Below are 27,623 nucleotides of genomic sequence, written 5' to 3' on the forward strand. Positions count from 1 at the left end.
ATTGAAGAGACTGTCCTTTCTGCACTGTACATTCCTGCCTCCTTTATCAAAGATAAGGTGACCATATGTGCGTGGGTTTATCTCTGGGCTTTCTATCCTGTTCCATTGATCTATCTTTCTGTTTTTGTGCCAGTACCACACTGTCTTGATTACTGTAGCTTTGTAGTATAGTCTGAAGTCAGGGAGCCTGATTCCTCCAGCTCCATTTTTCGTTCTCAAGACTGCTTTGGCTATTCGGGGTCTTTTTTGTTTCCATACAAATTGTGAAATTTTTTGTTCTAGTTCTGTGAAAAATTCCAGTGGTAGTTTGATAGGGATTGCATTGAATCTGTAGATTGCTTTGGGTAGTAGAGTCATTTTCACAATGTTGATTCTTCCAATCCAAGAACATGGTACATCTCTCCATCTATTTGTATCATCTTTAATTTCTTTCATCAGTGTCTTATAATTTTCTGCATACAGGTCTTTTGTCTCCTTAGGTAGGTTTATTCCTAGATATTTTATTCTTTTTGTTGCAATGGTAAATGGGAGTGTTTCCTTGATTTCACTTTCAGATTTTTCATCATTAGTATATAGGAATGCCAGAGATTTCTGTGCATTAATTTTGTATCCTGGTACTTTACCAAATTCATTGATTAGCTCTAGTAGTTTTCTGGTAGCATCTTTAGGATTCTCTATGTATAGTATCATGTCATCTGCAAACAGTGACAGCTTTACTTCTTCTTTTCCGATTTGGATTCCTTTTATTTCCTTTTCTTCTCTGATTGCTGTGGCTAAAACTTCCAAAACTATGTTGAATAAGAGTGGTGAGAGTGGGCAACCTTGTCTTGTTCCTGACCTTAGTGGAAATGGTTTCCGTTTTTCAGGCAGGTGGATTCTTAACCACTGCACCACAACGGAAGCCCTGTCCTAGCCTCTTGACCTCATTTCATGCTGATAATCAGCTGCAGGACTCCAGGCTACTCCCTAGGAAGTCCTTCTTTACTACCCCACCCCCAGAGTTGCTTCTCTTCTATGCACCCAGAATCTCTTGGACATATGTCTACAAATAGCACTCACCTCATTATATTTCAAGTATCTAATTTACATGTTTCTCTCTCTTCCTCTAATCAGTAGTCTTCAAAGTGGAATACTGCAGCCATGCAAGGGGAGTAAGTGGCACAGAACAATCCACAGGGAAGAAGCCAGTAAAGATGAAAATATATGTACATTTATTTTTATTTAATTATGTTTGTTTTTATGTTTTATGATGGATATGTATATATGTAATATATACATATAGGAGTAGGTGTACGTGTAGTACGGGGTAGGTGTATTAATATGTCAAAGGTGCATCAGCAATAAGTTTGTACTGATGGCTGCACATAGATCACAAGTCTGTCCAGAACAAAGATTGTAACTTATTCATCTTTCAGTGTCTGAGATATGATTTAAAAATAGTTGCTGAACTAAAACCACAATCCAAGCCCTCCTCTCTTTCACAGAAGACTATTAGCAGCAGGGCACAATCAGCTAGAGACAACAGCTCCACCCTTGAGGTCCTACAGACCTAAACATTCAAGGCAAATGAGTGAGATCAGAGACAGAACTTTGCAAGAATGCACTTTTTTTTTCTTTTTTTTTTGCTGTCAGAGATGATTTCCTTCCTTGATGGTAGGACTCCCTTCTATAGAAAGAAGTTGTCACATTAGATGACATTGGAAGGATGTTTATTTTAGGACTCTTTCTTTAGCTTATAAGGCCATAGAATGGCTCCAAAATCTTATTTTCACAGCACATTACAGTTATTTGGCAGAACTGAATCCATTTTTTCTCCTTGAAAAATGTTTTTTCAATAACACTAGCTAATATAATTTTGAGTGACTTTTTTTACTAAGTTGAATTCTAGCCTTTTGAAAATAATTTAACTATAAGACACAACCTAAGAATAAAATATTTTGCTCAGTAAAGAAAAAATAATTCTTCTAATTTGCAGAAAGAAGAAATTTATATGATCATTGAATGAGAATTATGTTTAAAGAAAATAATTTAGATTGCATTTTATAATATGTAAACAAAAGCTTTTATCGTATCTTTTTTTGGAAGGAAATATAACAACTTACACTTTAATATTTCTAATATTGAAAATATAGATGTATTTTTTCTTCTTAAGTAAAAACTGCCTTATTTTATAGCATTATAGAGTCAGGAATTAGTGCTGTCATTTATATGATTTTACATCTCACCATGGCCCTAAATCACAAAGTCGAACTTCTTTTCTCCATTATATCACCCAATCCAATTCACTTAAATGGCTGAAATCTAACTTGCATTAAATATAAAGCTATAATGATAAATCAAATAACTTCTCCCAAAAGGCAATTTCATTCCTCAGAATGTTATTCCCTAAGACATATGTCATACTTTATTTCAGAACTCACAGCTTTGATTCATTCATTGTTTAAATATATAATACAGAATTTATGTCCTTCTTCTTGGCAATTTTTGTTGAGCTGGAATCATTTAAAATGTCAAGAAAGCCCAGTCCTGCAGATGTTATACAGATGTCTATTTCAAGTAGTATTGCTAACTCACAATAAAAAAGGCATTATTAAGTGATACAAAAATGCAAAGAGTTATGACTATAAATATATAGTAGTATGAACCATTGGAGCTAAGTTTTCATAGACCCAATCAGGCATCTTTTTTTTATGTGCATGTGATTTTATGCCCACAAACTAATACATATGTGGATCTCTGTGCATGCAACTGGTCACTTGTTTCTTCAGCCTTAGCAGCAAATGGTCAAAGATCTTGGTTTGTGCAAAACTAGCTGTCAATGAGTTTCTGAGTGGGTTGAGGAGACAGTATTTGGGGAGGGGATACACACGCTGTTAGATACTCAAGGATCTGAGGAAAACTGAGCCCTTCAAAGTATTATTAAATAATATCTCATTTGCAGAAACACGTTTATGTCCCCAACATACCACCATCTTATGAAAAAGAAAATTAAGAATCTTCTTAAAAACATAGTCTCTGAGTACACGAACCCACTGAATAAATCCAGCTTTTAAAAATAAAAATACATTTATTGCGACAACCTGTTTTTTGGTTTTCTTCTATAAGTGCTACCAGAGAGACTGCTGAGCCATATTGCATTTTCAACTGATGATTATGAGCTGACCTAACCTAACGTGATAAAAGGATCAGCACACTGGAGACTCTGAGACCTCGATTCTGGTCCAGCCCTGTTTTTGGCATGATCCCACTTCTGTCATTTAACATCTTGGGCCTCAGTTATCCTCACTATAAAAGAAGAGGATGGAAAAGAGGAGATCCCAGGCCCCTTCCAACTGTATCCACAACCCACAAAATCTCTATGAAAAAATAAGACTCTTTCAGAAGGAGGTTTTCTCGAGGAATTCATCGACGAAGGATAAACTTAAAGGCCGTGTCTAAATCAAATAGTATTAGGAGCCAAACAAAGATGTGAAAGATGTGGATTATTGGTTACAAACCGTGTATGCCAGGGCAAAATTAGAATTAGAAAACAAGATATATTCTGAATGAAAACCGCAGGAGAATTATAAAAGAGAATTGGATGGAGAAACAAACACTTCTGAGAACAGTCTTCATTTTGCCATTCAAACCTCAGCACCACTCCCAGATGTTCAGTGTTGTTATCTTTAAGTATGACTGCTATTCTCTCCATCTACAAACTTGGAAACACCTTTCACCGAGCAGACCTTCCTTTTCTCTCCAATATATACGGTCTGTCATGGAGAGTAGTCACTTCCTCAGTCTCATTCCTGTCAGGTCTGTCTCCACTTAAAATCATCCATTCCACCTCTCCAAATCTTATCTATTCACAAATCCCTCTTCACATTTTATCTGCTCCACGGAACCTGCCAGACAACTCTGACCCCCATGGTGCTGTCTTTATTCTGAACTGCCATGGCTTGCTTAGGGTGAAGTTGGGTGGGCACGGTAAAATATATTCATCAATTTCTAGTCTAAAGGCACTGTGGCCGATGCTCTACATATTTTTCTTAAAGAGAAGTAAATGTAATCATGAAAAGATTAAGTAATTTCTCCAAGGTAAACAGTGGTTCTCAACCTTGACTGCATATTGGAATCACTTGAAAAGCATTAAAAAAAATACTGATACCTGAGTTCCATATCCAGTGGTTCTGAGGTAATCAATCAGTCTAGGGTATGACCTGGGCATGAGGATTTTAAAAACCTTTCCAGGTGACTTTAATGTACTGAGTTGAGGTCCACAGCTACCTGGAAGGAGAGCCCAGGTGTGTGTGTCTCCAAAGCCCAGGCTCTTTGAGTACCACACTGATATTTTTCCTTAATTATGAATTACCTATTATTAAGCTTTTTACATGTATAAATTGTACCCTTCTCACCTGATTATAATTTTTGAGGTTTCACATTATAATCAACAGCATGGACTCTGAAGCTGACTCTTCAGCTCCAGTCATGGGTCTACCACCTCCTACCTGGAATATATTGGACAAGTAACTTAACCTTTCTGAGTCCCAGTTAAGTCATTAGCACAATGGGGGTGATAATAGGGTGGCTCTGAGTTTAAATAAGTTAATATATTAAAGTGCTCAGAACATCCCTGACATCTGAGAGGTGCTATAACAATGTTAACTATTTCTTTCTTAGTTATTACCTTATTTTAACAACAAGAGTGCCTAATACCTAACAGGGTACATACTTCAACACTGTATTGAATGAAAATCCTCCTAGATGGAGAGTGATAGGTATGTAGAGAAATGGAAGGTCATTCACCAGACCTGAAATTGTGGACATAGTATATTTAATGGGTAGATATTGAATAAGGCAGTTTTCTGGAATTCACGTTAAGTTTAAAAATCAAAGCAAAGAAAAAATTGTATGGTAAGGGGGATAAACAAGTCCGCATGACTTTTGGACTGTCCAGTAGCTCTGCTCTCTGCTCCTGTTGGCACAGTCCTCCACTCAAGCAATTCTGCTGTGTGTATTCTTCTCTTCCTTGGAAGTCATACTCTTCTTGTCTCCTTTCCTTTCTATTTCCTTCTGTTTCTCCCAGTTTCTCTTCATATACCCATGCTTTTTTTTTTTTTTAATTGGGGTATAGTTGCTTTACAATGTTGTGTTAGTTTCTGCTGTACAACGAAGTGAATCAGCTATACGTATATATATATATATCCCCTCCCTCTTGGACCTCCTCCACACACCCCATCCCACCCATCTAGGTCACCACAGAGCACCAAGCTAAGCTCCCTGTGCTATACAGCAAGTTACCACTAGCTATCTATGTTACACATGGTAGTGTATTTATGTCCATCCCAATCTCCCAATTCATGCCACCCCCACTTCCCCCCACCATGTCCACAGGTCCGTTCTCTAAGAAGTCTGCATTTCTATTCCTGCCCTGAAAATAGGTTCATCTGTACCATTTTTCTAGATTCCACATATATGCGTTAATATACGATATTTGTTTTTCTCTTTCTGACTTACTTCACTAGGTATGACAGACTCTAGGTCCATCCATGTCTCTATGAATGACCCAATTTCATTCATTTTTATGGCTGTTCTGTGATCAACCAGTAAGAGCTATAAACTAGATCTCTCTCTGTATTTTGTTATTTGTAACTATTTCCACACACACAAACCCTCACATACACACTTCTGACATCCCCGAGTCATGAAATGTAAAATGAAGCCTATTCATCCCCTGAAAGTAGAAATTCTTCCTGCTAAAATTAGTGTCACACCAGATACCTTTGTTAGCAGAACCATAAATCAAAGCCAGAGTGGATAAACTTGTTAAAAACTTTCCTTTCTAATTCAAAAACTATCTGGGAATATTTAGCTCCTCAATATATTTTTTTAAACAAAGGTTTTTCTTTTCTTTCTTTCTTAATTTGGCTGCGTTGGGTCTTCGTTGCTGCGTGTGGCGAGCGGGGGCTACTCTTCCTTGCGGTGCATGGGCTTCTCATTGCGGTGGCTTCTCTTGTTGTGGAGCACGGGTTCTAGGTGCTCAGGCTTCAGTAGTTGTGGCACGTGGGCTCAGTAGTTGTGGATTGTGAGCTCTAGAGTGCAGGGTCAGTAGTTGTGACACACGGGCTTAGTTGCTCTGCAACATGTGGGATCTTCCTGGACCAGGGCTCAAGCCCGTGTCCCCTGCGTTGGCAGGTGGATTCTTAACCACTGCACCACCAGGGAAGTCCCATAGCTCCTCAATATTTTGAAGAGAAACATGAAGCAGTAACATAAGCAAGACCTTTTGGGTAGAGCAGATGATTGTTGAAGACATCAAGGTATTCTCCACAAAGGGCACAAATAACTGCTCCATGTTTAACATGCTGGTTCACACTCCATTCCTGAAAAGATGAACAAGGAAAAAACAAAAATCAAAAGTCATTTCATGACATTTTTCTAATAAATTATTAATGTGTCCACTCACACTAGAAGCTGCAGTGTTTTGAATGCATGTTACTTTATCAATAAAACAAGAAAGATCTTAAATGCAGCTTTTTGAGAATATTCATTTATCTTATAAACATTTATGAAAGCTTGTGCCCTACTTTGTGCCTGAAATCAGCTGCTAACAAAGGTGAATATGATGTGCTAACTGTGCTGGGTCCTTTAAATACATTATCCCATTAAATCCTCATACCAATCATGTGAGGAGAACAGTACACACCTCAACTAACAGATGAAAAAATTAAGGTGACAGAGCTAGAAGGAGGTGAAGAGATTCACAGCAAAAAGGCCGCCGATCAAATTAAGGAGCAATTGCTATTCTTCAAAACAATAAATTATCAGAATATTAAAGTAATTGCCTTATCGTATCTTGAATCTCTGGAGAGCAGAGAATGTAACTATTATTGGATTGGTAACCTAAGCATCTGTTAGGATAGGAAATATGTGTGGCCAACTACCTCAGTATCAGTGGCTCCCTATATACCTTGTTCCTATTAAGTGTCCTGTGTACTGTTTGAAAATAAATAATAATTGAGTAGTACCCAATCACTTTAATTTTTTTTTAAGTATGTGTTTTTATGGAACAGAATTCATACTTGACTTCAGCATGAACTGTGTTATTTCAAAACATTACTACTTTGGGGCTTCCCTGGTGGCGTAGTGGTTGAGAGTCCGCCTGCCGATGCAGGGGACGCTGGTTCGTGCCCTGGTCTGGGAAGATCCCACATGCCACAGAGCGGCTGGGCCCGTGAGCCATGGCCACTGAGCCTGAGCATCCAGAGCCTGTGCTCCGCAACGGGAGAGGCCACAACAGTGAGAGGCCCGCGTACCGCAAAAAAAAACCAAAAAAAAACCATTACTACTTGAGATTCTGTTTGGTCGGAAGGAGGCCATGCACTGCTCCACTGGGTTTATGTACGAGTGGTCTCCTCACTGTGATTTCTGTAATGGTGTGCCATCGCTGAATTCTAGACTTACTTGCAAACTATAATTTCACCCGTAGAAACTGAACCAAGGAAGTTTTGCTGTCTCTTCCAGGCCAGTGGATCGTGCCTTGCCTTAGCTGTTCAGACAACAGGACCTGTGACTGGAGAGAAATCACTTGGCAGCCTCACAACTGTCACTATGGTGTCCTAACTAAGCCTCAACTCCAGCAGTGCCTGGGAGGAAGGAAGGTAGGCTCTGGATCAGTGGGGGAGACCTTTCATTTACACCACCCACGGCACCAAAACTGTACCTACTAGACCAATTCCTTCTCCCTCACTCTGCAGAGGACAGCTAACTGAATGCAGTTTGGCTTTTTGAATGAATGCATTATCATAGAAGAGCCTTAACAATTTTTGCTCACAATGCTCAGTTATTTCCAAATAAGTCTACTTGACAGATTGAGGCTCTTAAAATCATGTCCTGTGCTGACCCAGTTCCATGCTGGTTTTCTCAGCCCATGGGCTGGCCATGTCAACTGACAGTTGGTGATTCAGAGCATCTGGCCTTGTCAACTGCAGTTCTCGCAAGGCACTGCAGTTAAAACAGCCATCTGTGGCTTGCACAGGCGGTGGAATGTTCCTGCATGTAAGACTTCTGCTCCAGCTTACCCCGTGCATAGCATGGTTTTTACACACTAACCTTCCTGATCTTCTCTCACGTTCCCGGGCAGGTCTCGCATGGACCTCGCTAGGCTGCTTTTCCTTTAGTGTGGCTTCTAAGCTGATCTCTTGGACATGCAGTGTCTCCTTGCTAGGCGTGCTCTGACTAGGTAGATTCTGGCAGAGCTCTCGGACGTGCGAACTGGGCACATAGACTGAGATGCTTGGTTAACATGAAGTAAGTAATCCTTCTGCAGACTTTCAAAGTACCTTTTATTAGATGGACATTTCCTTACAAACTGTTTGCAAGCTCTCGAGCATGGGCAAGACTATTTCAAAAACTGATTTTTTTTAAGAAGCTCTATGATTCATAAAGTGCAGTGGAGTAAATATATGTCAATATTTCAGATTAGGCCTATGTTCAGATTTTCTACCAGCAAATGGTTTAAAGAAGAATGACAGGTGGGATAAGCAAGGCAGGGGAATGGACCTCTTCTTCATGGAGATTCTAATATAAATGCCCCAAAGTTTGTGACTGAGAGGGTGTCTAAAGATAAAGCAGCAATATTAGTTAGTTTCAAAAAAAAGGGAAGGGAAGAAAAGAAATGTCAGAAACTTCTGTTGCTATATTATTAAGTGAGCATTGATTCTGTGCAAAGAACCGTGCTACTGACTTGTTCACACCTTAAATCCTATCAGACTTTGAGCTTTAGGAGGGCAGCCAGTGTGTTTGATTCACTACCATAATCGCCTTGCTTGGCACAGCATTTGTAACATAATAGTCACTTAATAAATATTTGTTGAGTAAATGAATAAGTTAAAATTTTATTTATTCCTATTCACAAGTCTGTAAGGTCGATATTTTTAGATCCGTTTTCTACTTAAGAATATTAAAGTTCAGAGAGATTGAGTAATTCACCTGTGATCACACATGTATGTAAGTGGCCACTACTCAGGCACTTTGAACCACCAATTTGGACAACCCAACCTCCATATCCTAGAAATGTAGGACTGGAAACAATGAAAATAGTCATTGTCATAAGTCAGACTTCTCCAGACTTTCAGAATCTCATTCTGACCTCAGGAAGATTCCAAGATGTCACCGTCTATTAACCTGAAAGTCAGTAGATGTTAAAGTTCATCACTAAAGTCCATGGCTTTGGACAGGACACATTGTTTCTCAGGCTCCTTTTCTTCATCTGTAAAATAAGAATAAGTCTATATGATCTAATCCCCTGCTGTAGATTAATCAACTTTGTAGAAAGCTAAATGCCTTCCCTGTCAGTCTTAAAATACCATAGCCTGAGTGACTTAAACAGATATTTATTTCTCAACAGTTCTGGAGGCTGAGAAGTCCATGATCAGGGTGCCAGCACAGTTGGGTTCTGGTGAGAGGCCACTTCCTGGCTTCTCTTGGCTGCCTTTTTGCTGTGTCCTCATAAGGTAGAGAGACAGAGACAGAGAGACCTCTAATGTCTTCCTCTTCTTATAAAGACACTAATCCCATTATGGGGCCAACACCCTCATGACCTCATCTAGACCTGATTACCTTCTAAAGCTCCACCTCCTAATACCATCACATGGTGGGCGGGTGTGGAGGGGGAAATTAGGGTTTCAACATGTGAATTTCGGGAGGACACAAACACGAAGTCCACAATACTGTTTGTTCATTTCAATTATTAGCAACTCTACAAAGTAATGATAAGAAAAGGGAAGATCTCTTCTTCCTATGCATTAGAAAGAGATGTTATAAAGTCTGAAAATAAAGGCGTGTGTCCAGATCAGGCGATCCCCGCAGAGACCAACCAGCTGGCTGCTAGGAAGTGAGGGCTTGTCTTAGTGATTCTTTGCATCCAGAAGCGTCCTTCAGACTTGCAAGCTCAGAAACTCAAATTTGCCAGCATACTGGCAGTGGTCCTACAGAGTCTGCTGTGTTTACCAGGATGCCAATTTACTTTATACCCAGCAGGGAAGCACTGTACATTTTTAGCAGAGCAGCGGCACAACCAGAATTAGAAAAACCACCTTGCAATAGTATGGAGACTGCCTACGGCAGGAAGAAATGAGCATGGTGCTGTGGGGGTAAAGACTGTTTAATGGAAAAATTCTATCACACCACACTCAGGAAGCCACGAAAGTCAAGAATACGTATAGAATAATCTCATCAATGCAAAACCTAATGCAGACATGCTTACACACACGGAATATTTCTGGAAGTAACAAGCCCTTAAGAATGATTACATAAGTTAGACTTCCCCGGTGGCACAGTGGTTAAGAATCCGCCTGCCAATGCAGGGGACACAGGTTCAATCCCTAGTCCGGGAAGACCCCACATGCCGCGGAACAACTAAGCCCGTGCGCCACAACTGCTGAGCCTGCGCTCCAGAGCCCATGAGCCACAACTACTGAGCCCGTGCGCCTAGAGCCCATACTCCGCAACAAGAGAAGCCACCACAGTGAGAAGCCCGTGCACCGCAATGAAGAGTAGCCTGCTCGGGGCTTCTCTGGTGACGCAGTGGTTGAGAGTCCGCCTGCCGATGCAAGGGACGCGGGTTCGTGCCCCGGTCCAGGAGGATCCCACATGCTGCGGAGCGGCTGGGCCGTGAGCCATGGCCGTTGAGCCTGCGCGTCCAGAGCCTGTGCTCCGCAACGGGAGAGGCCACAACAGTGAGAGGCCCGCCTACCGCAAAAAAAAAAAAAAAAAAAAAGAGTAGCCCTCGCTCGCCACAACTAGAGAAAGCCTAAGGGCAGCAATGAAGACCCAAGACAGCCAAAATTAATTAATTAATTTTTTTTTAAAAAAGGGTGATTACATAAGTGGAGGGGAGTAGGGGAGGAGTGGGATGGTGACAGGATTGGCCATATATTCTGCCAGGCCCAGGGCAAAACGGAAGTGTAGGACCCTGTGTTCAATAATTATTAAGAATTTTGAGAAGGCAAAAGCAGAGCAATAAACCAAGCACAGGATCCTTTTACACACAGACCCTGTGTGAATGCCAAGGTCATATGGCCGTGAAGCCAATTCAGGTAGTAAATTATGGTTGGCAAAGTGTGAAGAAGTCTTTTTAAATACGGGTTTCCCCCGCTATCCAAAAGTAGAGCGCTTCTATGAAGACTTTCATAAATCGAAATGGAGGACAGTGAAGAGTATCCCTGATTTTCAGAAAGTTCAATTGACAACACTTTGCTTTTCTGAAAGACCTATATTAGTACCTATTTTTGCTAACCAAAAGAAATCCGAAGAGGATTTTCACTTTTAGGAAAAATGCCTGTCTTAATGTAGGTCTTTCAGAAAAGTGAAGTGGCATAAATTGAACTTTCGGAAAGCAGGGGATACATGTATGTGTGTTACCTTTATGTTTACAATGTGTGAGCACCTTTTTAAATCCAAAAATCTATATTTTGAAAAGTTGTATAAATCAAAACTTGGGCAGAGACCGTGGAAATACAAAGAAGGGAAAAACTGAGAAAGATATTTTATATTCCGAATCACAGGACTTGGTAATGCGCAGACAGGCTTATACCCTCATGTACCACACAGCACAGAGATAATTGTGTAAACATTCACGATTACAACTATGAAATGGCACTTATTTTAAGAAAGCTTCACTTATGAATAGGAGTTGGTTAGCAGAAGGTTTTCCCAATACATCTATTTCTCATTCTCCTGGAGAAAAATATAAACATACAAAGTGATCGTGAAACTCTTATATTTCATTACTGAGGCAAGGAAGTTCTCATCCTACCCAGAACTTTTTATAATCACCATTCTATTTCAAAGACAAATACATGTTAAAGCCTATCAGTTACAAAAATTGGGAAACAAGTAACACAAATATTTTGTTTTATAAACACCTGACTCTTTGGGGGAGTGAGATGCAGGTAGGGGACTCTTTTTGCCATGTCAGACATTCAAGAAAAGAGGCATATTATTTGGGAGATATCATCCAGAAATTCACTTCATAAATGCAAAAGGACAGCAGCTTCAGACTGGCACTCAGAAATGAAGTGACTCTTTTATTCATTGAAGGCATCAGAGTAACTCTGCTGCCCCACATCAGAAACCTTGCAATCTCAGTTATCCCTAACATGTTCTCACAGAGTGGAATCCAGCTGACCACTTAACACAATTAAGCCCAGAACACTTTTTCAACTTTTGGGATGTCACCTTGTTATTCATTCATCTAGTTTTGTTGAGTTAAGGATCTGTTCTACGTGTGCACACCACGATCCTCCAAGGTGCCAAATTTCTAGTGGAAGAAGGCAAATGAGAGAAGTGATCATTACAGAATACCGTGATCATTGCAAATGTTGGGAGAAGGCCAGAGGCTGGCACCTGACCTGGACTGGGAAGGTCTGGAAAAGTTGCCAAAAGAGAAAGTGCCTGAGCAGAGTGGTGTTGGTAGTTATAGGCAATCTACCAATCACATGACTTTGAAATAGTTTAATTGAACGAGAAAAAAATAAAGATCTTCATTTTTTCTCAAAAGAACCTATGGTGAGAGTTGTATCCCTCAAGCTTAGTGCCTTCTTTGAATTTTCTCTTACTGGAGGGAACAGAGAATGGAGGGAACAGACGATGGGCAGGAACCAAGCAGTCAAGGAGTGCAGTGGAGGTGATTCTGAGTTACTCATTTTCTGTGTGGTCCAGCTTATGCCTCTTGGATTATGTAAAAGTGGGGACATACCTAGACATGCAATTTCTAATGGTATAGTACCCTTACTCATCTGAAAACTTTCAATTAATATGGAAAACTCAGACTTTTTACCGTGAGAAGCCAAAAATGTCACTGTTACTGTGTACAGTAGTGCAAATATGTTGTGCTACAAAAAAAACAGAAGTTTATTTTAAATCCTAATCAAGGCAACCTTTAAGGGAATACATTAAACTGAGTTATCTTTCTCAGAAGAATCCAATTAAAAGGCAACAGAATTTGACGGGGCCCATGAGAAGTATTGGAAAGTTAGGCCTTCAAACAGTGTTCTGCTTTCTTTAGAATCTCCAGTAGTCACTTCTCTCAGTTGAATTTCCTTATGTTGTTATTATGACCTTTTACATCTTTTTACCACTGCTTTCCAGTGATGAATGGAAGGCTATACTTGGAAATGGAGGCCCACTGGTGGGGAAGAAACAAAACACAGATCAGTTGGGATTTTAAAAGGCATTCAATTTTCCAGTAACTTTGACCAGGAATGTCACTGCACTCAGTGGTGTGTAAGCAGGACCAAACTTTTTATACCTCAGTCATTTGCCTTTACTTCAGTGAACAGGAGGCTGATCTCTGCAGAAAGATGGCACAGGGTTTCTCCTCAGAGCATTTGTATCACTTTCTATGGCATACTTGTTCGTATCTGGAGGGCAGGTAAATACAAGACCCCTCTTACTCTAAATCTATCCAAATATGAGGTATTTCATTTGTAAGCTGTTGTAGATATGTATAGGTTTTGTGATGTGCAATCATGTTGAATCAAAGCAAAATTCACTGAAAAAGAACAAACTATGTGTTCAGTTATACTCTTGACAAATGTCTCTAAATAGATACACACCTCTTACTTAATAAACTTTGGTTGGAACATTTAGAAAAATTTATCAGAGCATAACTTTGTAATCACAGTGCAAAATACATAGGAAATAGTTTAGAAGTAGGATAATGAAATTTACAACTGAAAGAACTTAGGAGGTTGACCAAAACTGAATGAAACGAGCTTTTATTTTGTTTGTCAGAAACATAGTTCAACTGACAAACTCAGTATTTTATTACTCAGTAATAAAATATCTGAGAGAAGAGTGCAATTAAGAAAGGAAAATATAAAAAGGCAATATTTACTGAAAGTATTTAAACTCAGCTGTTAAAACAGGAAATGTAACTTGCATTTTTAAGCTATGTTTGCAAGTTAAGTACTGTCTTGGACTTAAAGGTGTTTACATATTTGAAGTACGCCCAATTTGTAATAATATGTTCTGACTAATACGTGAATTCCATTATGGTTACACAATTCATTGTTGCTTGTCAGTTTCAGTAAGAAAGGGTGAACAGAAGAAAAGGAGTGTACCTGACTCTCACCAGGAAAAGATGGCTTACACATAATGCCCACAATCCAGAGAGAAGAGCAAAATAGATACATACTTTTGTTCCAAGCCGTTAGAAGATCTATGTCTAGGTGATATTGTTCAGTTGTTTGTTTTTCTTTTCTGCCAAATTTCATGTGTTTTAGAGTGATTTGCCTACATGTCAGTTTTCATCTGTTCTTGACCCCAAAGAGCAATTTCTTTGGTCCTCTATAGCCAGTTTAATCAAATGCATCATTGAAAAAACATTCATTGCAATCAGATTACATTTCACAGAGAGACGCTTTGATGAGCTAGATTTTCATCATGCCCTAAATATCATTAGCCATCTGATCAGTCTCAGCTTCATATTAGAGCTGAATCACCCTATACTTCACTTAGAATGGAAAGTTATTTTATGAGAGCAGTGGCGCTCAATCATGGGGCTCATTGGAATCACTGTGGAGCTTTCTAAACGTATGGGCTATGCTTGGCCCTGGACTAGATGTAGTGAATAGGACTCCTCCTCACCTCACTTTCATTTCCTTTATTTACCAAGATGAGAGCTCTCCAGTAAGCAGGCATTGCCTAGATTAATGGACAAGAAGCTCCTGTGTAACTTCCCCTCTTGGAAGCTTCCAGTGGGTTCCTATTAGCTGGCTTGAGACCTGTGTTGGCATCTCCATGCACTTTGTTGTTCTGAAGAAATATCTCCATCTTTGTGAATATTGAAGATAGAACCTATGCAAGAAGAAAGAAAGAAAGATAGAAAATTATCTTAAATCAAGGGTTTTTTTTTCCCCTGTCTAATGATCCTACATATACTCAGTTCTTTCCTAGCTTTAACAGATCAGAAGAATCTGAGAAGCTAACAAACTACCTTTATATTGACTCAACACAGACAGCCCCCATTGCTTCTCTTCATTTCTTTATAACTTGCTTTGCTAACTATGTCCTTGTTACTTTTGGTGACTTTGGAGACAGGAGGTAATGGAGTAAAATATTTACATGTTAAGTATCGTCATCATTAGTTCCCTTTATTCATGATGAAATAAAGTGGGATGAAAATTATTTTATCATATATTTCAATCAAAAATTCCCAAAGTTTTTGTTGTATTTTCACTAATAAATGATATTTCTTGCTCTTATTTGTCCCAAGGAATCAATATCTCTAAGAACAGAAGTGCTCTTATGCATTATGTAGATTATAAATTTAGGCTTTCATATGCTTCACACTTTTACTAATTCACAGGTGGAAAATCTGAATTTAGGTGTTTTTTTTTTCCCCAGAAAGACTTAGCATGTAGGAGAATGTGGTAAAGACTAGGGAAGTGTTCATTAAACTCATTTCTTCTTCTTTCTGGCACAAAGCTTGACTACATTTCTCAGTCTCCCTTGAAATCAGGTGCATGACCATATGACTGAGTTCCAACCAATGGGATGTGAGCAGCAGTGATGTGCCCAGCTCCCAGGGTGGGCCCATAGGAAACCTGGCAGCTCTTTACTCCTTCCCCCAGCTGGATATCAATGCCCAGTGAGGTCTCAGACTCCGTATTTGAGGAAGGCACAGTCTAACCATCCTGGGACCCTGAATGACCTCCCTGCCCCAACCCGCCCCCATACCCCTGCCTGGAACCACCTGGACTGTTTTCCTGAAGGAGAAGTAAACATCAATTGTGTTTAGGCCATTATACATTTGGGGGCTCTGTTAATAGCACTTAGCCTGTGTCACCTAATACAGGGACTATATAATGCTGAGAAATTAGAAATGAAAACAAAGACAATTTCATGGTTTTTAAGAAGACTATTTTAAAGTAAGCCCAAGCTTTAATAGAGCCTAAGAACAGGATGTGCTTCTAGGTCCTATGGTCCATGATGGCATGAAAAATAGTAGAAAAAACGCCAGACCCTATATACTTTTCAGTGACACCTTGCATGCCAAGTTTGGGGAATAGAACAGATGCAGAACTCTTCTAAACACATCTTTGTCTCCCGCTGATGAGCTGAGATCCAGCCTCTAATGACACATCGAGACACAGATGTTTCTGCTCCTCTCCAGAGCCCACCTGGATGGAGGCAGCCTCCCTTCATACCACAGGACCAGAAGAGAGATGTTACATAGGAAAAAGCCATTCAATCTTTAGAATAAAGCTGCTACTGGAATTCAAAATACGATTAGTGTTATTCCTGTGATAGGTTTATTGAACCAATGTTTAATCGTGATTCTCTTAGGCCATTGTTCTACAGTAATCAAGACAGTATTGTACTGGCACAAAAACAGAAATATAGATCAGTGGTACAGGATAGAAAGCCCAGAGATAAACCCACGCACACATGGTCACCTAATTTATAACAAAGGAGGCAAGGACATACAATGGAGAAAAGACAGCTTCTTTAATAAGTGGTGCTGGGAAAACTGGACAGCTACATGTAAAAGAATGAAATTAGAACACTTCCTAACACCATACACAAAAATAAACTCAAAATACATTAAAGACATAAATGTAAGACAGGACACTATAAAGCTCTTAGAGGAAAACAAGAAAAACACGCTTTGACATAAACCACAGCAAGATCTTTTTTGACCCACCTCCTAGGGTAATGAAAATAAAAACAAAAATGAGCAAATAAGACCTAATTAAGCTTAAACGCTTTTGCACAGCAAATGAAACCATAAACAAGACGAAAAGACAACCCTCAGAATGGGAGAAAATATCTGCAAACAAAGCAACTGACAAAGGATTAATCTCCAAAATATACAAACAGCTCATGCAGCTCAATATCAAAAAAACAAACAACCCAATTAAAAAATGGGTGGAAGATCTAAACAGACATTTCACCAAAGAAAGCATACAGATGGCCAAGAGGCATATGAAAAGATATCACTAATTATTAGAGAAATGCAAATCAAAACTACAATGAGGTATCACCTCACACCAGTCAGAATGGCCATCATCAAAAAATCTACAAGCAATAAATGCTGGAGAGGGTGTAGAGAAAAGGGAACCCTTTTGCACTGTTGGTGGGAATGTAAATTGATACAGCCACTATGGAGAACAGTATGGAGGTTCCTTAAAAAACTAAAAATAGGGGCTTCCCTGGTGGCACAGTGGTTGGGAGTCCATCTGCCGATGCAGGGGACACGGGTTCATGCCCCGGTCTGGGAAGATCCCACAATCCGCGGAGCGGCTGGGCCCATGACCCATGGCCGCTGAGCCTGCGCGTCCGGAGCCTGTGCTCCACAACGGGAGAGGGTACAACAGTGAGAGGCCCGCATACCACACACACACAAAAAAAAACTAAAAATAGAGCTACCATACTACCCAGCAATCCCACTACTGGGCATATACCCTGAGAAAACCATAATTCAAAAGGACACATGTACCCCAGTGTTCATTGCAACACTATTTACAATAGCCAGGAAGTGGAAACAGCCTAAATGTCCAACAACAGATGAATGGATAAAGAAGATGTGGTACATATATACAATGGAATATTACTCAGCCATAAAGAGAAAAGAAATTGAGTCATTTGTAGAGATGTGGATGGACCTAGAGACTGTCATACAGAGTGGAGTAAGCCAGAAAGAGAAAAACAAATATTGTATATTAACACATATATGTGGGATCTAGAAAAATGGTGCAGATGAACCTATTTGCAGGGCAGGAATAGAGACATAGATGTAGAGAACGGACCTGTGGACACAGGGTTGGGGGTGGTTGGGGGGGTGGGACGAATTGGGAGATGAGGATTGACATATGTACACTACCATGCGTAAAATAGATAGCTAGTGGGAAGCAGCCGCATAGCACAGGAAGCTCAGCTCGGTGCTCTGTGACGACCTAGAGGGGTGGGATGGGAGGGTGGTGGGAGGGAGGTCCAAGAGGGAGGGGATATACATATACATATAGCTGATTCACTTCATTGTACAGCAGAAACTAACACAACATTGTAACGCAATTATAGTCCAATTAAAAAAAAAACACTGTAATTTCAAAATTAAAAAAAGTAGAAATAAAGTTTATTTAAGCTGATTATTTTTATGTGAATTTTCAAAATGCTTTTAAACAAATGGATTTACTGTTATTGTTGCCACCGTTGCTGCTTTGGTTTTTTTAATTAATCTAAAAAGCCAATATCTGTTCATTTAGAAAATACAAGTGAGCGAAAAGAATAAACTGTCATAATATCATCACTTCAAAATAACCCAGGTCAGGCTTCCCTGGTGGCACAGTGGTTAAGAATCTGACTGCCAATGGAGGGAACACGGGTTCGAGCCCTGGTCCGGGAAGATCCCACATGCCGCGGAGCAACTAAGCCCGTGTGCCACAGCTACTGAGCCTGCGCTCTAGAGCTCACGAGGCACAACTACTGAAGCCCACACACCTAGAGCCCATGTTCCTCAACAAGAGAAGCCACAGCAACGAGAAACCCGTGCACCACAATGAAGAGTAACCCCTACTCGCTGCAACTAGAGAAAGCCTGCCCGCAGCAACAAAGACCCAACGCAGCCAAAAATAAATAAAGTAAATAATAATTTTTTTTAAAATCAGGGTTTTTTCTATGCATCCATATGCTTTATCTTAACAAAAATGCAACAATTATTTATATTCTGATTGTAATCATCTTTTTATAAACATAAACTAAAATGTTCCCATCACAATATATCCATATTACAATATCATTGTAAAAAGATTAAAAGAATTCAAGTGTACGATTATACCTTAATATAATCAATCCAATAGACATTTATGTTGCTTCCAGTTTATTTTGCTTTTAAATGTATTTTCATGGGCATCCATGAAATTTCCTAGAAGTAGAAAACTGCTGATTTATATACACAGCATCAAAGTTTCCAATCATCCATTTAACAAATGAGGACTGACTTTTACACCAGGCAGTATTCTGGACACTTGGAATTCAACAGTTTAAAAAAAAAGAAAGAAAGAAAGAAAAAATCTCTCCCTTGTGGTTCTTACATAGTAGTATATGAGAGGGTTCATTTCCCTGAACTCATGATATCGTTGGACCTTTAAAAATCTTTTTTAATCTCTATTAAAATAGTTGTTTTAATGTTTTACTGCTAATATTGATTATTTTTATAATTGCTTACTGGTTACTTGGGTTTTTTTTCTTTGATTGCATCTGCCAACCAACACCTGTGCATGCTAGTATAGGGCAATAATCTTCACAGGAAAGAAGAATTATTTACAAAATGTGTGGCTAGTTATAAATATTTGTTATGGTAATTTAGACCTTTTAAAGTAGAAGTTGACCTTGAAAACAAATAATCTGCAAATTTCCTTTTAAAAATTCACCAAGTCAAATGATCTAAAAGGTATAAAGACTGAGTATGAATCATGAGGCTGAAGAGAATCACTTTTATTCTGGGTATTATTTTTTAATTGTGTGCACTTAAAAAAGCTGATATCTTGAAGTCATAAATCTTTTAGTTAGGAATACCAATTAACCTCTTCCAAAAACTGCTTTACCTACAGAGCCAGCAATTTAAAATTCACACGTGCATTTTCACTTTAGTTATAATTTATCATTTCTGTCTTTCATGAATAGAAAGGCACTGCACTAAAATAATTCTCTAGGACATAGTCTTCCCAGAGCTGTGTCTGCTAGACTTGAAAAATGCTATCTAGATATTTGCAGTTTAGAAGAACTTGTTTTGCAGATGGTGGTGGTGATACTTCCTTCTCCCCTCCCTGTAGCTCTTGTTACTCACTGATCAGCAGTGGAGACAGATGTGAGGAACCTTTCAGAGATCCTTGGTTTGCTCAGGGTGGCGATCTCTCTTCCGGCTCTTGATTCAGAGTCTCAGTTTCACCAGCAACCCTACTATCCCTGCTGAGAGTCTGTAACAGGGTGGATAGGACAGGAGAGAGGCTGCTGTGATTTAGACGCTTCCTCTCTTTACTGACATTTTCTCTGAAGTAGCTAACAAATTTTAAAGTGCCTAGCAGTGCACTGCAGGACACACTAGAAGCGTTCCAAAACACTTCTTGTTTTCCTGTGCTTTAATGCTGGCTCCCATTTGTTGTGTGCTGTATGCCCGGAATAAGATAAGTATTTAAAAGCTCATTCAAGTCCTTTACAGGGGTACTATTATTTTCCCCAATATACACATAAGGAAGTGAACCCATGAAGAGGTCACATAATTTGTCTAAGATCATCTGGTTAATAAATAACAGTACCTAAGAATTCTGAAACACAACTTCTTTGCCCGTTTCATGCACTGCTGGGCTGCATCTTCATACAACCCCACAGAAAAAAAAATGGAAATCTAGACATATTTTTTCTCTCAGTAGCATGCAGCTCGTTGGATTTTCTTCAACCTCTGTAGTTCTCTCTGTAGCCCACAATACAGACACCCAGTGATCTTACTGGCTGCCCAGAGAGACACTAGGAGTGATTGCATCTTGATACTGAAATGAAAAGACCCCATAAGAAAAATCTGTAGTGGAAACTTAGCTTAACAACTGGATTTCCAAGGTCCTTTACTGGTATTAAAAGCTGAATTGTGGGGCTTCCCTGGTGGCGCAGTGGTTGAGAGTCCGCCTGCCGAGGCAGGGGACACGGGTTCGTGCCCCGGTCCGGGAGGATCCCACGTGCCGCGGAGCGGCTGGGCCCGTGAGCCATGGCCGCTGAGCCTGCGCGTCCAGAGCCTGTGCTCCGCAACGACAGTGAGAGGCCCGCGTACCGCAAAAAAAAAAAAAAAATGCTGAATTGTGTTTCTACCCAACCAAATTCATATGTTGAAGTCCTAATTCCCAGTCCTAATAACCTCAGAATGTGGCTATTTTGGAGATAGAACCTTTAAAGAGTTGATTAAGTTAAAAAAAGGCCATTAGCATGGGCCCTAATCCAATATGACAGGTGTCCTTATAAGTAGAGGAGATTAAGACACAGACAGACACAGAAGAAAGACCATATGTAGACACAGAGAAGACGGCCATCTACAAGTCAAGCAGAGATGCCCTCAGAAGAAACCAACCATGCAAATACATTGATCTTGGACTTCTAGCCAAGAATCATGAGAAAATAAATTTCTGGTGTTTAAGCTACCCAGTCTGTGGTACTTTGTTATGGCAGCCCTAGCAAACTATTACAGATGGAGTTGGATAATGACTAGTCTCTGAAATGAAGAGCTTTCCTGATTATTCAAAGTTTCCCTTTTAAAAAATCAGAAATCTGGGCCAGAAAAAAAAACAAATAATTATAGGTCAAGTCCAGTAGGAAGAATTTCAAGTGATTTCACAAAGTATTTTTCTCATACTGGGATTTTATTGCCCCAAATGGAACTTGACCGAGAGACTCAGTGACTGAGGCTTTGACGTCTTACGTCATACAGTTGAGTTTGGCTATGCTTTGTTGGGAAGCAAATTCTGAAGGAGAATGCCTTCTGGGTTTCTTCACACAGCTACTTGAATACACTTACTGTGGAAAAAATAAACCTTTGCAGAGTCTCACTATGGATGGACGAACGCACTAGTGCCTGAGAAGTGATGCAGCGACTGCTCTTAAAATCAGAAGTGAATATGTATATGACTAATGCAAAGGGAAATCTCAACAGCAAGAGAAAAAAACTGAAGTACAAATTAAACCTTCTCCAAAGACATTAAAAGGAACTGTCTCTAACAAAAGTCCCTTTGACGTTCAGTTCACTAAATATTTTTTAAATGCGTGCATAGAACTATGGGGGAAATTAGAATTTAGAAATTAACCTTGACTCTGACCTCAAATACTTCTTGATATGATATGAGAAAAAAGATACAGAGACAAATAGCCATAATTTCATGTAGTCTTTGATAAAATCAGTAATGGAAATAAAAATTATAATGAAAACATGGAGGACAGAGAAGGTTGCTTTCGCTGGGACATTGGACAAGACCGGCTGAGAGAACCGTTTATGGCGAGTCTGGAGATTTGTAGAATTTACACAGGTGGGGTTGCAGAGAGAGGGGCTTTCTAGGCAGATGGATTAGCACAAGGAAAAACAGATGTTGTTGAGTGCAAATCATGTTCAGTGGAAAAGTAGGAATCTGACCTGCTTACTTTAGGAGAAGTGTTGAGAGGATGGGGCCATCGACCCTGCACTTGGAGATAAAGGACTTGGATTTGAGTCCTGTGTTCCCCATTTACTAGATTTATAACCTCAGTCTCCCTGAGCTTCAAATCCCTCCTCTGTGAAACAGAGAATGATTCACACCTCATGATTATGAAGATTAAAAGTGAGTACCCTATGTGAAATCTCCACTTAGCAAAAGCCGATATGCAATAAAAATTCAGCAAATGTTAACTGAACCTCAGGAGTTAAGATTTGACTCTGTAGTACGTGGGGAGCCGATAAGGTTTTTGAGTGTGAAAGTGAGATGAGACATTTGGAAATTTATCCCAGTATTACTGTGTGGAGAATGAATTAGAGGGCAGCCATTGTGCAAGAAGACCATTAAGCAAGTGTTAACAATAGCACACCTTTGAGACAGTCGGAGCCTGAAGCAGGGCTCTGCTGGTGGGAATGGGAAGGAGGTGATGGGTGAGAGGCTTCCAGGGCAAATGGCACTGGGATTTGCACCCTGGAACACAGACTGCTTTTCAGAAAGTTACATTCTAGTCCTGTGGCTCTTTTCTCAAGTAGTAGCTTGACCTCCATCAAGCTAGCTAACCTCTGTGGATTCCCAGATTTCTCATCTATGAAATAAAGAGATTGGAAAATCTCTAAGTATTCTTACAGCACTAGAATACTTCATGCCTATTTGAATCAATGAAACTTGTTAAGCTGATTCGATGAGAAAGTTAAGAGCATAAGAGAGGTAGAGAAATTAAAGACAGCATAAAGAAAGCAAAAAGCTTTAAACATGAGTTAGTAGGTCAGTAGATGATGTCATTACTAGGAATATGGAAAAGGAAAATGAACAGGTTTGGGGGAGCATATGATTAATGTCATTTCTAGCCATTTAAAGGGCTGTCCTTCAATTAGATTTGTGGCTTTGCTTTCATCAAATTATTTATTTTATATTGTCTTCTATGTCATATAAGCATCAGATTTGAAAGCAAAATTTTTTAACTTATAGATTCTTTTCATTGGAGATTCGACCAACAGAGGGATAATGTACTATCTGATCGAAAGATTGAATGAAACCTTTCAAGAATGGCAGAAGGTGCATGGCACTAAATTCTATCACAACGTCAATGGTGGGAAGACCTTGATCAGTTATTCCTACTATCCACAGTTCTGGATAAGCCCTTCGTTGAGACCAACATTTGAAAAAGCCCTTGAACATCTCTTGCAAAGGTACAGTGGAACTATTTTGAATGAAACAATACCACAATGGATTGATGTTTTACTAGCTGTCATAATTGTTTGCTGTATATCAAATGCAGTGAAAAGTTTAAATACCAAGTAATATGGCTGAAAACGAGTTAGAAATGACAGGGAGGTCCCGTGATCAGGATGCCAGATATGGTTCAATGAAATGTGAGGCAATGCTGTTAAAATGTTTACCATCTGTTTCAAGGCAACATGTGTTGTTTTTCTTTCAGATCACATCCCCTGGAGAATACCAGCCAGACTGTATTAGTCGTTGGTGGTGTTCAGTGGCTCAATTCCAATCACCTGCAAATTATTCACAAGGTTTTAAAGAGGTACATTTCTGCAAGAATAATTGCCATTAGTGTTCTAAGTAAAAAAAAAAAAAAAAAAAAAAAGTTACTCGATGTGACAGAATTTTATCAAGATTTTATATAAAGGGCAACTTGTAATGTAGAATCCAGTACTTAAAGTCTAGTTTAAAATGTTTCAAAATACTTTTATATCCAATCACAAGATGTCTCTTCAGCATCCAAGTTTACGTTTACTACAGATCAAAACATGCCCACTGACACATAAAACTCTATCCACAAAAAAGAAAACAACACTAATATATATTAAATCTATAAAATGAGAATTTAGTCCTATATGCCAATTATCACATTCTAAAGGAATTCCACTCTGCTTGCTTATGTAAACACAGACATCTAGAAATGTAATCAAAGTTCATGGCTTGAGTTCTGGTTATTTCACAGGGAAAATTTACTCAATATCCTTGTGATCATCAAAACTTTGGGAATTGGATTTCATCTGCCGGTGGATGGAGTACACTTCTTAACACAGGTAAGCCCATTTTCACCAGGCTATGTGAACTTCAAGGTTCCTATAAGGATCCTTGCTGGTGTCTGAAAAAGGACCCAAAAGGCACTACATAATCTTAAGCAACCTTCATAAAATTCAAAGGAGATGATATACTTAAGGATTATGATTATAAATCAGATATAATTATTCCTGGAAATAAGGGGACTACGGCTCATAAATATGTCATAAATAATGCTTTGAGTTCATAAAAGAAGAAAGGAGGTACCAGAGTTTGAAAAGATAAAGACCTGAGTGGTAGATGAGATGGAGCATGCTTTAAGTATCTCCTTACCTCAGTAATGTTTCACACACCATTAAAGGCTCATGCTGAAACACATGTGAAATTGTCAGTATCAATGAGTATTTAGGAAAAGGGTGTCTTTTTAAGATGATTTCTGACTGCTTTAAAAAATCAGTAGTATTTTTAAAGTAGTATCATTCGTTTTGCCTCTGGTTGGATATTCATAAATGAAAGGAGTTAGAGGCCTCTGACCAGTTCTTATAGAAGACAGTAAATAGTTAGTCTCAACACTAAATAGAAGTCTCAGAAAAGAAAGGATAGACAACATCTGTAGCTAAGAGAACCAGCTGCCCTTGCTCAGCAAGAAGAGTTCACAGGCAGCCGGGTTTGTGTGCAATTGCTCAGGGGAGCTCGGGAGGCGGGGGGGCACTGGGAACTGGGGAGACAGGACGCTGTCCATTTAATGTGTAAACCGAGTGAGATTTATTTTTGTGTCAATTACGAGCGCTCCTAGCTTTCTCCAACAGGGATTACAGGACCCTCCTCTCCTTTCTCGAAACTTTGCCTGCCTGGCCGCCAGATCTGTGATGCAAAAGCAGGAGAACTGGTAGAAAGCGGCCCAAATAAAACCTCCAAATTCAGCCTCTTGGAGTCAGGAGGGGTTAAGGTCTTTTAAAGTGAGTTGAGACGTTTAGCATCTGGGGTAGCTGAAGGGTTTGAGATGGTCGGGAATTAGAAGAGGGGTCTTTTGATAATTGTCTCTGTGGGTTATGAGTTGAATCTCCCTTAATGTTATTTGAAAGCTGCAGGTCAGATTTGTAATTCCTTCTTGAGGACTCTGGTAGCTCCGCTTTGCTTCCTTGACTGTGGCTTCTCACAGGAACTGGAGTACTTGTGATGCCTACTTAGATTTAGAATGAACTCATCTCTGCCAACCGTTCTCTGGCACTTACCTTGTGCCAGACACTGTTTAACCATTGTGCTTGACACCAGGGCTTCCATTGGGCTCACCAGTCTTTGCAAACTGGGTGAAAACAAAAGGAGGGAAGAAGAGGAGGGGGAATGATAGAACAAAAGAGAAAAGGACAAGAGTAAGTGGAGGCAGAAAAGAACTCTGAACTTGTCATCAGACACTGGCATTCATCATCCTCATCATGGCCACTCAAGACGTGGCCTCCACCTTCCTCGGCAGACTTAGTCCTTGCTTCCATGCATATGCACACATGTACACACACACACATGTGCACGCACACACACACTCCACACCGAGTGTTTCAGCTCCTCAAGCGTGCCATGCTCTCAGTCACCTCCAGGTCTTGGAAGTCACTGTTCCCTCTTCCTACAGCACACTCTCCCACTACCCCTCACCTGGGTAACTTCTGGTCACCCTTCAAGTGTTAGTTTAAATGCAGTTTTCTCTGGGAAGATTTAATTGACACCCTGGACTCAGTTGGCTTTTCCTGCTATGAGCTCCTTGAACACTGTCTGGTGTCCTCATCCAGGTCCCTCAACAGATACCAGCTTTGGGTGTCTGTCTCCCCTGCTAGACTAATCTCTGTGGGAGCCGGCATGGGGGAGGGAAGTCTGCATGGCTCACTCACTCTGGTACCTCAAATGCAAAACACAGTGCTCAGCACATAGGAGACTCTCAGGAAACCTCTCATGCATGAATGAGTGAGTGATGTTTTGTAGGATTTGGATGCTCCCAGATGGTCCCTTCAGGACTGAGACATTCATTCCTCCGGGCTGCTGCGAGTGTGACCTGAGTCCCAGCAGGAATTGCCTTTTGGGCAGAGCCTCAACCAAGACTCAGCCCCCTTTCCTTAATTTGGGCCATCTCAGAAGGGCCACCCCAGCTCTAGAACTCCCGGTGGGATCAGCAAAAGCCTCTGTTGCAACTATGTTGCAGCTCAACTTCTCTCTCTATCCAGCGTGTAGGCCCTCACTCCCCTGGAGGAGTTGATCCCAAGGGCGCTTTCCTGGTGGCCTCCTGCATGCAAATTTCTGACTCAGAGTCTATTTCCCAGAGAACTGAACTTTCTCTGTAAAACACTTACTGTAAAATTTCTTCTACCTTTTATAATTGGACACATTAAAGTTGAGGGGATACTGTAACCAAACACAAAAAGGCCTACAAATGGTATTAAGCACCTTGATTGTTATTTTTCAGGGGATGGCAGAGACCAAATTCCTATCTGTCCCTTTTCCTCCAGGTTTTTCCTTTATGAGCCTTTTCTATTCACTGCATTTATTTGGGGGGCGGGGGGAACACTCTTCTTTGAATGTCACATAAAAATAATTATGCAAGCACAGTGGAGAAGACAGAAAATTAGATGTCTTTGTACTGCTTCTTTTGCCTTGCAGGTGGATTAATAAATGCAAGTAATTATTTGCTGTTTTACCTGGAAAATGAAAAAAAATTTTTTTTGGTTCTTTAGAAAAGACAAGGGGAGTTCAGTTCCCTCCCTGTGTTAGTTTGGGTTCTCAAGGAGACAGACACCATGACAGGGTTAACCAAATAAAGGGATTTATTAGAAAGAATGTTTGAGAAGAATAAAAAGGAGGGGGCAGGAGTAGGCGGGAACAGTTTTAGACCACACCACCCAATGCATATCACTCAATCTTGCATGAAATATTTTTTGAATGTCTACTCTGTACTGGGAACCGTGTTTGACGGTAATGTGTCTGACATAAAGGGAGTAGAAGAAGGATGGATGAGGTAGGAAGAGTCTCAGACTATGGGTCAGTCTGAGAAAGTCTTGGCCAAGCCGATGAGGCATCCTGGAGCCAGAGTAGTTAGTGGAGGAGTCCCTCTTCTCAACAGTGGACCTGAACTAGAAACCCCGCCGAGCTCCATCTTTGCCTCAGACACAGCTGGGAAGGGAGGGAGGAATATGATTTAGAGAAGCAGCAGCTGGAGTCTTCACTCAATTCTGGGGCTCCCCAAAGCACACTCCCCCTCTCTGTTTCCCCACCCTGTTTGCCAACCAGCAAAGCTCACTCTGCTCAGGAACCCCTCTTGAAGTCCCCCTGTCCAGCTGTCCCCTTGCCCCTGCAGAGCTATTCCCTTTTCTCTCCCAGCCCAGAGCCTGGTATATTTAC

General features: G+C 40.2%; 1 protein-coding gene across 3 annotated transcripts in view; it reads left to right on the top strand.

The window, feature by feature from the left end:
* CPED1 (cadherin like and PC-esterase domain containing 1) overlaps positions 1 to 27,623 on the top strand; it is a 318,360-nt gene that overhangs the window by 270,229 nt on the left and 20,508 nt on the right. The window contains exons 17-20 of one of the 3 annotated variants that reach the window (XM_082631609.1): positions 7,504 to 7,640; positions 23,184 to 23,404; positions 23,653 to 23,754; positions 24,175 to 24,262. In XM_082631609.1, the coding sequence (XP_082487735.1) occupies positions 7,504 to 7,640; positions 23,184 to 23,404; positions 23,653 to 23,754; positions 24,175 to 24,262 (548 nt within the window). Of the gene's footprint in view, positions 1 to 7,503; positions 7,641 to 13,131; positions 13,923 to 14,066; positions 15,083 to 23,183; positions 23,405 to 23,652; positions 23,755 to 24,174; positions 24,263 to 27,623 lie in introns of those variants that run through there. The other 2 variants (XM_082631610.1, XM_082631611.1) reach the window with 2 other exon arrangements.

The sequence above is a fragment of the Mesoplodon mirus genome (assembly GCF_964341445.2).
Source record: "Mesoplodon mirus genome assembly, chromosome: 9".
Classification (NCBI taxonomy): Eukaryota; Metazoa; Chordata; class Mammalia; order Artiodactyla; family Ziphiidae; genus Mesoplodon; species Mesoplodon mirus.